General features: G+C 32.0%; 1 protein-coding gene across 3 annotated transcripts in view; it reads right to left on the bottom strand.

The window, feature by feature from the left end:
- The window catches only part of DGKB (diacylglycerol kinase beta), a 780,654-nt gene that overhangs the window by 192,925 nt on the left and 574,449 nt on the right, over positions 1-13,280 (bottom strand). For all 3 annotated transcript variants that reach the window (XM_017889062.1, XM_017889064.1, XM_017889063.1), the window contains one exon: positions 2,778-2,868. In XM_017889062.1, coding sequence (XP_017744551.1) covers positions 2,778-2,868 — 91 coding nt within the window. The remainder of the gene's footprint in view (positions 1-2,777; positions 2,869-13,280) is intronic.

Genomic DNA, 13,280 nt, shown 5'->3' with positions numbered 1-13,280 from the left:
AAAAAAAAAAAAAAAAAAAAAAAAAAAATTTCTTGTAACTTAAAAAAATTTATTTTAATCTTTTATAATAAAGTTAGAAGATAAATGAATATCTTTAAAAAATTCTACTTTGTGTATCATTAACTCTACATATATATGTAAATATATATTTTTTTCAATCAATTTGCTCATTAGATTTAAACATTGTGGCAGCAACATAATTCTTGTTTCTCTTAAATTACTGAAGAAAATGTTTATCTCTGCAATGGAGATATAATAGTATCATAAGGTTTTAATGAAGACTAAATCAAATAATATATGTGCATTGTTTAGCATCACCTGTGAAGCAGTTAATAATAGGTAAATCTTAACTATTATTCCATGATATTCATATATACCCAAATGTTTGCCCTCTTTGGAAGGAACTCATATGTGAAAGAGAAATATTAAATAAAAAAGACACACAAAAGAGAGTTTGATTTTGAAAAAGCTGCCTATAAAACATGTATCTATTGCTGGAGGTTCTGTTTTACTGAAGTAGTTTATTCTGTTATATATTTTCAAACCATAGTAGGTATAATTTTAGGACAAATAGGAAGCAACAACAAACAGAATCAAATCTTCGAATTGCTGTTTTTGTTATATTTAATTATAAACTAACCTTGAGGGTAGAAAGGCATATTCTGCTAATATGATAGACAGGATTCATTAAAAAGTGAGCAGAGAAGCAGATTTTGCCTTGCTATTCATACACACACACACACACACACACACACACACACACACACACATACACACACACACCAAGATATGCAAAAATACAAGGGGGCATGCACACAGTGCCGGCTGTGATTTATAAATATTATGTAATAGCACCCAAAATAAGCCAGGGATGCAGAGCTAGAAGGCCAGGCTGAGAGAGTAAGTGGAAACAGCACTCCAAGAAACATAACTTAGTTCTACAGGCCCAGATTTCTTGGAGAACATTCTAAATAGTTTAAGATCTCAAGCTCTGTGGATCAAAACCACTTAATTTTATCATTATTTATCACATTACAAATCACCATTTTGAAATGTATTTTCATTCAAAATATTTTGCTGTAAATACAACACTTAAAGATTTTTTTTTTTTTTTTTTACTTCATGATACATAGAATCTTATTTTATAGATCAACGGCTTTTCAATCTGTGCTCAAGGGTAGAATAAAGTAAAGGGAGGTGCAGGAGGATTCAGGATCTCCATGTATATTCAACCAAAGCCATACTTCTAATTTTTCTAAAACGTTTCAGTTTCTGCTGCAAATTGTATTTGAGCATAATTTTTGAGGTTAAGAAATACTCAAAATCTAGTATATAAAGCAGTTTTTTTAAAAAAATAATTCTCAGAGTAAAGGGGGAATGTATATGTTTTATTGAATATATATACACATAAATATTTATATGTATATAACAATACATATGACACATAACTATATATACTAAATATTTATGTAGTTATATGTCATATATAATATATAACTAAATATGTAACTGTAGTACATATATAGTTACATAGATATACATGTATATAGTTATATATGTGTTTTATATATATATCATTTTTGTATACAGTTATATGTGTACATATACATATACACAGATATATCGTCCTAAATAGTAATAACAGAAAGTCCATGTTGAACCGAAATCCTTCACCTCTGTTATTATGTTCCTTTCAAAGGTTATGATCTGATCCCGTTATGAAGGTTTTTTTCCCATTCAGTGACCATCTATTCTAATACTTAATTATATTTACCAATCATGATGAGATAAAAGTGCTAAAAGGTTACACTGAGAGTAGTAGTATTATTAATAACAGCAAATTGGAAAGTTAGGATAATGAAGAACCTAGTCAGGCCATTGTGTGGTCCATAACTACTTCTGTTTACCAAACTTATTACCTGAATATAAGCAACTAATGATTTAGGAATCAGTAGCAAATTTTGCATTTATTTTAAAATGAAAAGCGTTGAAGCCAATGTTTCTCAATTTATATTAACTAGTCATTAAATGTTTCATGTTTCATAATTCTGTTCTTCTGGTTTTGTCTTTATCATTTATCAAAATACAACTTTTCTTTTTTCTTTAACCCCTAAAAATCTCTCAATATAACGAAGTCATTTTCTTTTATAATATTTCTCCAAAATTTTGAGTCCTACAATGTCTTTTTTTTTTTATAGACCTATTTGCTCCAAGTCTTTTTAAAATGTGTCTTTTCTTGCTATCTTTGCTCTCTTTCTTGGCATTTCCACTTTCTATAAATGTAATGGGGAAATGGCAACCTTGGAAACTGAGAAAACCTAGTTAATGAATGGGAATGGAATGGAAAAGTATACTTTTTAACCTTTATTCATAAAAGTAAGTACAATTTTAGCAAACTGTGTTTTAAAGGTTATACGATATTGAGACCCCAAAATAATATTTTTTATGTATTCTGCAACTTTTTTCTTTTCAACTGCTTTTATCTTACACATTTCTAGCTGCACTATGCCCAGTAACAACTGCATCGATTTCCAAAGTTGTGTTCCACTTCTCATTCTTTTATACTATCATAAAACAACCCATATCTACACTTAACTTTAGTATGTCAGATAGTGCTGTATTCCAAATGAGTGAAAGAAATGACAATTTAAAATCTTGAGTAAGTCTCTGTGGATTGCTAATATATATTTCATTCCATGGGCTCCAATGCAAACATACTAACAACCAAGCTCAAGCCATTTCATTGTATTACAAAAGAGAATTCATTTTTTTCTTACTTCTATTTCTACAGATTCATGTAGCTTCTTGCAGGTGGCTGAGAAAGTTTCAGATGTGCCAAACTCAAAATACCAAAATTTGTTCTTCATTCTGAAAAAGAAAAGGAAGAAGCACCTTAGACAACTACCATTAACAGAGGGATCTTTTAAAAAATGATGTAACTCTGTCTTGTGTTATAATAGAAAAGGTCTGAGGACATGTGACATCTAAAATGTAATAGATGGTCATATAATTTTCAAAGCTTTAATGTTGGTGCCAAACTGTATGATGGCCTTGAGGGGATTATAAGAATGTGTTGATCTAGCAGACTCAAGTGCACCTTTAATTTTTTGTTGGTTCATCACATTTTAAAAAATGGTTTTAATGCTCATGATTCTTAGCTTGTTCTTAGGCAACAAGTGAAGAGTGTGCAATAGTGGGAAATTATGATACAGCATGAAGTTTTTTTTAGTTATTTCAAGAACTAATATAGAATAAAATAACTAAGAATGTAATAATATTATATCAATAAAAGTTGCAAAGAAAATATAATTAAAATAATTTCAGTATTTAATCTTAAAGTAAAAGACTCAAAATTTATTTTCTTCTATGACTTGATGGTATTTTGGCTTTTGTACCAGGTAATTAAATTTGTTATCACTGAATGTAATTTTACAAAGGTCAAATAGATTTTTATATTATCTAGTATTGGATTTGAAACTTTGTTCTTGTGAAAAAATGCAATATTTGATTATACATAGTTCTAATAGTGATCATGCCCTCAATTAGAAGACAATACATGTAAGTGACAGACATTTTCACACATAGAAATGAAACAAAGAAGTTTTTGTTATGGTATTCGAGTATGTCTCTCATATCAAATTGAAGTATTCTGTTTAACTTATAAATATTGATATCTGCTTCTTACATTAGAATGTAAAACATTTTGACAATTAAAAAGACATTTGGCAAGGGCCTTACTACTTAGTTCAAGCCTATTATTGGTTTGGAAAATGACATTAAACCTAATAGAGTGCTTATTATTATGCTATGTTAAACCCAATAGAGTGCTTATTATTATGCAGAGTTCTCTGATATAAAATTATAAAATACAAAGTAATGCTATATTATCTATCTAAACATAGTCAATAATGTTTAGGCTCTCACAAGTTTTTATTTGCTTACAAAATTCACAATCCCTTCATGAATCAGTCATATTCAGGCCAGTAATCTGAAGGTCAGTATAAGTTTCATAGGATTCTAGCACCATGAATCTTTAATCTTTTCCAGAGAATATTTGACTTAGTTTATGGCCGGGTTTCATATATGTGAGCAGATGTAAATAGATGATAGCTGGTGAGATCGGTAGGAGGTAAACATTTAATGACAAGATCTATGGGCCTGTATCTACATATGCATCTATATTAAATTAATGTAAATGTCTATTTTATAGAATCGATATTCTTTTGTAAATTTATACACTGAAGTCATGTAAAATTAAAATATTTTACTATTGAGATTTATCATTCTGATGAAAAACATATCATTCTGTAGATGGCGAGAAAAAGATTGGTTTATACAAAGAGGTCTGAAGACATTCTTAATGAATACGTTATGACTGTTGGAACAGTCTTTCTATATTCAGCAACTTCCTAATAACATTTTTGTGTTATTCTTTTCTCCAGATCTTCCAGGATTCATTCATTAATTCAACAAAAGTTTAATGAGAACATTTGCTGTGTTAAGCACTAAAGGTACAAATATAAATGCAATTACCTTTGTCCCCAAGGAGCTAAGAATGTTATAAATTTATGGGCATATCAGTTTGTTAAGGGAGGCAGGAACGTAGTGGAGGGAGTATACCTGGACATCTGAGGCTCACTGGGATCTTGGTTATTATGTCCTTTATTTACCAGGACTGAGTCTCTTCCCTGTACTCTCTCAAAACCACAATTAGATATCACCTCTTTTTTTGTTAGGATGGCTATTTTCAAAAACACCTCAGATAACAAGTACTGGCAAGGGTGTGGAGAAAAGGGAACATTTGTATACTGTTGGTGAGAATATAAATTTCTATAGCCATTATGGAAAACAGTACTAAGTTTCCTAAAAAAATTAAAAAATAGAACAACCATATGATCCAGCAATCTCTCTTCTGTATATATACCCCAAAGAAGTCAAATCAGTACCTCAAAGAGGTGTCTGCACTCCTACGTTCATTGAAGCATTATTCATAATCACCAAGATGAATGAACAACCTAAGAGTGGATATATGTACACACACACACACACACACACACACACACACACACACACACACAATATTACTCAGCCTTAAAAAAGAAGGAGATCCTGCCATTTGATGCAACATAGATGAAATTCTTGGATCTTATGCTAAGTGAAGGAAACTAGAACATAAAGACAAATCTTACATGATCTCACTTGAGATCATGCAGAATCAAAAAAAGTCAAATACATAGAAGCAAAGAGTACAACTATGGTTATCAGGGGTCAAGGATGGGGGAAATAAGGAAATGTTGGTCAAAGGATACAAACTTACAGTTATAAGATGAGTAAGTTTTGGAGACCTAATGTACAGTATGATGGCTATAATTAATGTATGGTAGCAAGGGGGAAAATAATGTATTACATATTTGAAATTAACTAGAAAAGTAGATTTTAAGTATTCTCACCACAAAAAGTTACTTTATGAAGTGATGGATATGTAATTAGCTTCATTGTGATAATTATTTCACAATATATGAAAACATAATATTGTACATCTTGAATATATACAATATTTATTTGTAAATTATACCTTAATAAAGCTGGAGAATAATAAGTAGACATTATTTTGAGATAATTTTAAATTCCGGTGCAGTTGTAAAAAGTAACACGGAGGAGTCCAATGTGCCCGTTACAGTTTCCCCCAATGAAAATATCTTGCAAACTAGTACAACAGGACAGCCACAGTGCTGACATTGATACAGTCAAGATGCAGAACATTCCCATCACCACAAGGTTCCCTTAGGTTCCCTTATGTTGCCCTTTTATAACCACATCCACTTCCACCTGCCCCCACTCCTTCCTTTACTCTGACGACCACTAATCTGTCATCCAGTTGTATAATTTTTTTTTTTTATTTCAAGAATGGATATAAGTGGACTTATATAATAAGCAAATTTTGGCATTTGAATTTCTCACTTAGATTCATCCAAGTTGTTTCATGTATCAACAGTTTCTTTTATCACTGAGTAGTAGTATATGGTATGAATGCATCATAGTAAAGGACTAGTATTTAGAATATATAGAGAACTCTGATGATTTGACAGTAAAAACAACCCAAACAATTTAATTAGAAAGAAAGAAAAGACATAAACAGACATTTCACCAAAATAGATATACAGATGGAAAAAAAATATGTAAAGATGCTCAGCAACATTAGCTTTTAGAGAAATACAAGTTAAAACCACAATGAGGTATCACCCCACACTTATCAGAATGACTAAAATAAAAAAGTAGTAAAAAAAATCTTGAATATATGTAATTTTCAGGTGATTTGTACCTCAATAAAGCTGAACATAAAAACATTGGTCTATTATAAAATATAATAAATATAATTTCTAAATGAAATATGAGCCAACTATTGTAGGAGGAACACACTTCAATGATTCAACTAATTTTATCTCAAGAGTCCCTCAAGCTTTAGAATAAAAGGTAGCATGTGAATGAATAAGTAGTAGAAGGCAAGCAGAGAAGGAAGAATAGACAAGTTCTGTGCACCTTTGGGAGTGCTGTATGATTTTAAGAGTAGGCTGAATACAGACTAACAAGTGTGGTACGGTCTGTTTCAGAACACGTAAGTCAAGTTAATGGTTTTAGACTTGATCTTATGGATTAAGAAGAAGCTGACAGAAGTTTATTAGCAGAGGGGTGACATGGTGAACTTTGTTTTATGGGCAAACAAATCTATCAGAAACACAAAAATGGGCTGGAGGGTTGAAATGCTGGTGTCATTAAGAGAACTGTAGTTATTGGAATAATTCATATAAAATATAATTGAAGGCCTAACCAAATGGCAAGAGAAATGGAAAAGAGGGGTTGAATTCAAGAGCTATAAATGAGGTAGAATCAATAGGAACTGGTGATATTTGATTATACTGATTTATTCCATACGTAGATTATCTCTGAATGCATAGATGAGAATACCAGAGTCTTAATCCAGCATACAAAGAGATATGGGTTTATATTTTGGCAGGTTCTGTGATTTAATGTACACTGCATTGTAGTTTGAAAATTAAAAAATATATATATACACATACATACACACAAGGCTTTGGCTTGTATAGAAATGATTATTCCTTGTATTTACATTATGCCCATCAAAGTTCTTCACAGCTTAATTGGGATTATGTGTGTTTCTATCAGTTATCCAAGATATACTCACTTTAGCAAACATATCACAAGAAACAGAAATTCTGAGAATTTACATTCAGCCCTTATTCACCATATTAGTTAGGATTACTGCTCATGTGCAAAAGCTACTTTAAATTCTCCATTATTACAACCATTTTATGTTTCACTTAGATAAATATATGGAGGTAATAAAATGCACATGGTATCAGATTCCACATGACAAATTAAAGGCTGTTAAATTTTATTTTTTTTTCAACCAAACTGGTTTTAGGTTGTAGAAATGCAAAAAAGCACATTTAAGCATTTATGCTATCTGCTTTTATGGCTCACATTAGAAAATGATCCAAATAATTCAAACTTAAATTTGTCAGTGAAAACATAGCTTTGGGCTTTAAGAATATGGCAACTGGACATTTAACCTACTGTGAAATGGTCACAGCAAAGTCAAGTTTATCGTATTCCTGGACAGATTTCGTGACTCCAAGGATAGTAACAAAGGTCCTATAAACCTCACAAAAAGTTATTCATATGATTATTATTTGAATTAACATAGTAAACCCTATGCCAATGAATGTAATTGTGAATCTACAAGTTTCCATTTAATACTTAAAGTGCTTGGCTACCAGATAGTCAGGTAAAGATGAAGAAATTTGCTCCCATTTACCTGGCATTTTTATACTAACTAATTTTGCTTCTTTTACATGTCCTGAGTAATGTGAACTATCAGAGATTTTGTTCAAGCAAAATCCTTGTTGCTATGAAATTTAGTTAATATTCAGTTCTTCACGTTTTTAGCTTTCAAATGGGTAATTTAATTTCCAGCAATATATTTTCCTTGGAGTTTTTCTTCCTGCCTTACATGTCTTTTATTTTGGCTTTCATTGGCTTAGTAACGTTAATGTAGCAAACATAAAACAAAACAAACAAATGAAAGTAAAGTACCAGTGCATTTTCCAAAAAGAATACAAAGTTACCTAATCAGACATGAAACTCATTTCCAATAAAGATGTAACATACAGAGGGCTATGAAATTATCTCATTTGTCTTACTGTAGAAGGCTCAAAATCATAAGCAAACGAAAAGTTCTAACTTAGTGAAATTACTCTGAGAAGTCATATTTTTTCTTACAGGTGCATTTGTTTTATTATTTTTCATGTATTTAGTGGGGATTTAGGTGGCACAGGAAGATAATTTATTATGTATAAAACAGAAAGACTTCTGCTAGACACTGAACTCATTTTCAAGCATCCTTAACTAAGTGATTTGACTTATATTGTGTAGATAACATATTCAACAGAGGAGAAAATAAATCTCTTTTGATACTAGCTTTTCAAATAAAAAAATAATATTCTAAGTAGTTTAGTTAAAATGAAATTAAATATTTAATTACTAAGGATGTTTCAGAAATACCATATTTTAGTGAGTTGTTTTACTTTTGTTCTATTATTAAAATATTTTAAGTTTGTTTCAAATCTGGTTTTAAAATAATTTTCTCATGGAGAACATAGTTTTTAACTATGTTATGCAATAACTTTATTTTAGTACTAAAACTCAGTCTCATAATTCTATGCCATACCCTTGAAGCATAGCAGGAATTTGGACTTGCTTAACTATGGTGGTTAATGGGAAATGTTGACTTATAGTAATACTGCAGAGTAAGTGTTTCAAGTGGTACATTTATGTCATAGAATCAATTCGGTTTTATTCACTTTTTCATTGCCAAGAAACGTTACACTAAACATGGGTTATAGGGTTACTCATTCATTCCTAAATGTAGTGAGGTATCACTTTAAAAAATACACCACAAGTCAAATGGAAGGGCCCCGGTGGGACCTGATTCACCAGTGAATGAGCAGTTTCTGAAAGCTTTAGTTCAGGGAGGGAAAAGCACTCCCAGAGTAGCTGCAGCAGGCAGAATGTTGGCAGGGCACAGGGGGCCTGGTCGGCAAAGGAGCCCTAGGTCGGTGCAGAAGGAAAGGGAGGATACATTTGTATTTTGTTTTTCATCACTTCTTGAAGTCCCCTGGGAAATTAAATGTCATCTGTATGAACTATGGCCATAGGTATTTGTTAAGAACTAAGTCCTGGACCAGTCGAATAAAATCAGCAGTGTAATTTTTTTTATTGGCAACTATAAATCACCAATAAAGAGTTATGAAAAAGGTTGCTCAAAGTATGTAATAGTGGCATGAATGAGAACTTTTACTCAAATTTGTAAAAATTATAGTATCAAATTTAAGTATATAAAAAGTTATGTATTTGCTCATAGAAACTTGAAACTACAATTTTATGGCAATTACTATTCATATGAACACATTAGTGGTGGAAGTGACCCTAAATTCTATACATGTTATAGAAAGAACTCCATTTTATTTAAACCCCTAAACCCAGGCTTTTTTGTTCATAGAAATGTGTACTGTTTTTGGAGTAACAGAATAATGTTGACAATATTATTTTATAAGGAGGAAACACAGCTATAATCACTGCAGTGGAGACATTTAATATTCATACTGAAGAAAGCAAACATTTTTCATATTTCCAGACAACAGGTAGAGATATAAATTTATTCAAATGACATATAAAAATGCTTGTATCTAATGCTCATTCATAAGATGTGCTTGTTAAGTCCCAGGGAGACAATGAAACAAGCTATAGAAACTTCAGACAGAATCATATGATATTCCATCTTAGTTTGTAAAAGAAAAGATGGATATTCTAAAACTATAATTTTTAACCTGAATTACTTTTACAGGAGTAAAGAAACTTTTTTTATATGTAAGTGTATGAGAAGGATGCACCCAAAGATCAAATATTTTAGTTTTTAATTATTTCAACAATTCCCTATGGAAAAAACATGGTTTTTTAAGTGTTTTGATGTATAAGAATTTTCTATCATAATACTAATTATTTCTTACCTAAGTGTTCTCTTGTTCTCTATTTGTATTGTACATTAGAACTAATTAACAGAATGAAAATGGAAAAAGTATATAAGCAGTAGTGATCCCACATTGCAGAGTCATACCAAAAAGGTACACAAAGTAAGTCCCTAAGAGCAGTGATAAATTCATAATGATATGAAATGTAAAATGAAACCTATAAAATGTTTAAACAATAACCAATCATGTTGAGAATTGAATATATTTCAATAATAATTAAATCTTTACTATTAGTGGTTCATGCCTGTAATCCCAGCACTTTGGGAGGCAGAGGTAGGCGGATCATGAGGTCAGGAGTTTGAGACCAGCCTGACCAACATGGTGAAACCCAGTCTCTACTAAAAATACAAAAATTAGCCCGGCATGGTGGCATGTGCCTGTAATCCCGGCTACTCGGGAGGCTGAGGCAGGAGAATCATCTGAACCCGGGAGGCGGAGGTTGCAGTGAGCTGAGGTCGTGACATTACATTCCAGCCTGGGCAACAAGAGTGAAACTCTGTCTCAAAACAAACAAACAAAATAAATGTTTCGTAATAATAAAAGTGTCCCTAAGAAATTTGTTAGAAAGATTTAATGAAATGTATGATAGTAATAATTGCTGTTGTTACAGATCATAGCACCGTCTCAAATGAGCTTAGAAGTGATGCTTCCAATATTTCATGGGAAGTAGCAAAATCTAGCTCAAGAAACCCTAGCTTTTTTTCCCCAAATGTCTCTCATTATATACAATAATGAATGCAGCATCACTTGAACCTTTTTTTCCTTAGCCATAAGGAAAATGTTATAGGCCAGAAAGCTCATCATTAGAAGACACCTTTGTTCATATTTCTGTTTAAGTGCCTTTATTTCCCTCTTCTGAAATAAGCCAACTAAAGAAGACAATGTAACCTAGAGCTGACTAATGGAACCTGAGGGAAGTATACAGTGGGCATCTAGGAAAGATTTTTTTCTCTGATCAAGACACATACAAAGTAAAAGCTTTGCCTCTCTTTTCCTGTTTTTGCATGTTGTGAAGGAAAAATAACTGAAGATGAAGCAGCCATCTTGCCTCCATGCAGGAAAAGACAAGGTAAACCCAGAGATGACCCAGATGATGGACAGAGCTGAACTGGCTCATCAGTAACTGTGAAATAGTCTCTGAATTTCTACTCATGAGAAATTTATAAATAGATTCATTATTTATTTTGCATATTCTGTCACTTGCAGCCAAAGCATACTCAAAACATAACCCATTATGTTTTATAAGAGAATTTTCACATATATTATTGAGATACTAGAAAACATAAATGAAGTGATATATTTTTCATACAATATTATTTTTCTAAATATGAAACTTGGTAGTGGCTGAAATAAAGGAGGTAAAGTAGAGAATTTCTGTTCAGCATAATTCCTTGTTTATATCTTGTGCCAAGGTATGCAGATATCACTGAGTATACTTTCCTCATCTGACTTGCTGTCCACCTAAATTTTCTAAGAGTCATTTTCACACTTATATGAGTGAAATAATTTTTTTTTAAAAAAACATGAAATGTTGCTTTTTTGGAGGACTCCCAATTTGCGTCTGATATTGTATCATTGTCAGTGAAGTCTGTATAGACCAGTGAGTGGTGAGTAAGTTGACACTTTTCATATTCCCCCATCTCACATCCAATAACTTACAAATAGAGTCACCTTGTGGTGTTTGAATTAATAAAATATACCTTGATGTCTGAGATTATCTGCAAAAATATTTAAGATATGGTATTTCTCTATAATATAAATAGGAACATGTACAGCCTAGTGAAAACTGATAGCAAAATGTAATAAGGTATGTGTTCCTGTATACACAAAAAGCTGTAGTTTATTTAATTGAATAATAATCTTAAATAAAAGTGTCCAACAAACAAAATTGTTTTCAATAAGACTTAAAAAATAAGAGGGCACTACAAATGCACATATTAGCATGTTTCTACTCCTGACTTTGGATATCAGGGGAGGTTAGCATAACCCTCTTTCTAGTAGAATATAAATTCATTTATTCAACAATCTGAGCATTTACTATAGGTCCAGTACTGTGATAAGAATGGGAATTATGTTTATACAAGAAAAGATCTCTGCAGAACACTTACTTTGTATTAGAAAAAAATACATTATTTACTATAAACTGAGATCAAGTGCTATAAAGGAGATACACAAGATGGTATGTGTGTATACAATAAAAGCAAGTTGAGAGCTCTCCTTAAAAGGAAATTGGCTAGGCCTTCCAAAGGTTCTTTTGCTGAAATTCCATAGTAACCAAGAAATCTGGAAGTTAATTTGGCTTTCTATGGATTTTGATATCATTAATGGGATGTTTTGAATTATGGAATTGTGTGTCTGAATCCCTGGAAAGGAATTATCATCACCTCCCCTATGTATAAGTGGTATATATATTTTATAGTAGGTAAAGTTGAGCAAGTGAATAAGAGCCTGACCATTTCTGGGTGTCATGATTCAATTATGTCTCTGCATTTACCAAGATGAGAGTGAGACTCTGGACTATGGATGATCACATAATCAAGACAGTGCCCACTGGAAAACCCAAATAACCTTCCTAGGCAGCAGAAACAACTAGCTGGATTATATTAGCTGACTATGTTGAGCTAGACAACAAATAGTGGAAGAATTGCTTGTTCCCCCATCCCCTTTCTGCTATTCACCAGTTGACTTTCTTGGCTCTCTCCCTCTCTCTCTCTCTCCCTCCCTGTCTCTCTCCACCACCACCCCCATCCTATTTAGTGGTCTTTATTGAATGCATTAAGTCAAGGAATTGTTTAAGCACAGGTGTGAGACTGTAAGAATATAAAGTTCATTTCTTTCTCCTTGTCTGATTGCCCTGGCCAGAAATTCCAACACTGTGTTGAATAGGAGTGGTGAGAGAGGGCATCCCTGTCTTGTGCCAGTTTTCAAAAGGAATTTTTCCAGTTTTGCCCATTCAGTATGATATTGGCTGTGGGTTTGTCATAAACAGCTCCTATTATTTTGAGATACATTCCATCAATACCTAGTTTATTGAAAGTTTTTAGCATGAAGGCTCTTGAATTTTGTCAAAGGCCTTTTCTGCATCTATGGAGATAATCATGGTTTTTGTTGTTGGTTCTGTTTATGTGATGGATTACGTTTATTGATTTGTGTATGCTGAACCAGCCTTGC

The sequence above is a fragment of the Rhinopithecus bieti genome, unplaced genomic scaffold, assembly GCF_001698545.2.
Source record: "Rhinopithecus bieti isolate Rb0 unplaced genomic scaffold, ASM169854v2 scaffold_16834, whole genome shotgun sequence".
Taxonomy (NCBI): domain Eukaryota; kingdom Metazoa; phylum Chordata; class Mammalia; order Primates; family Cercopithecidae; genus Rhinopithecus; species Rhinopithecus bieti.
The sequence above is the reverse complement of the archived record's forward strand: the minus strand, read 5'-3'. Positions and strand labels throughout refer to the sequence as shown.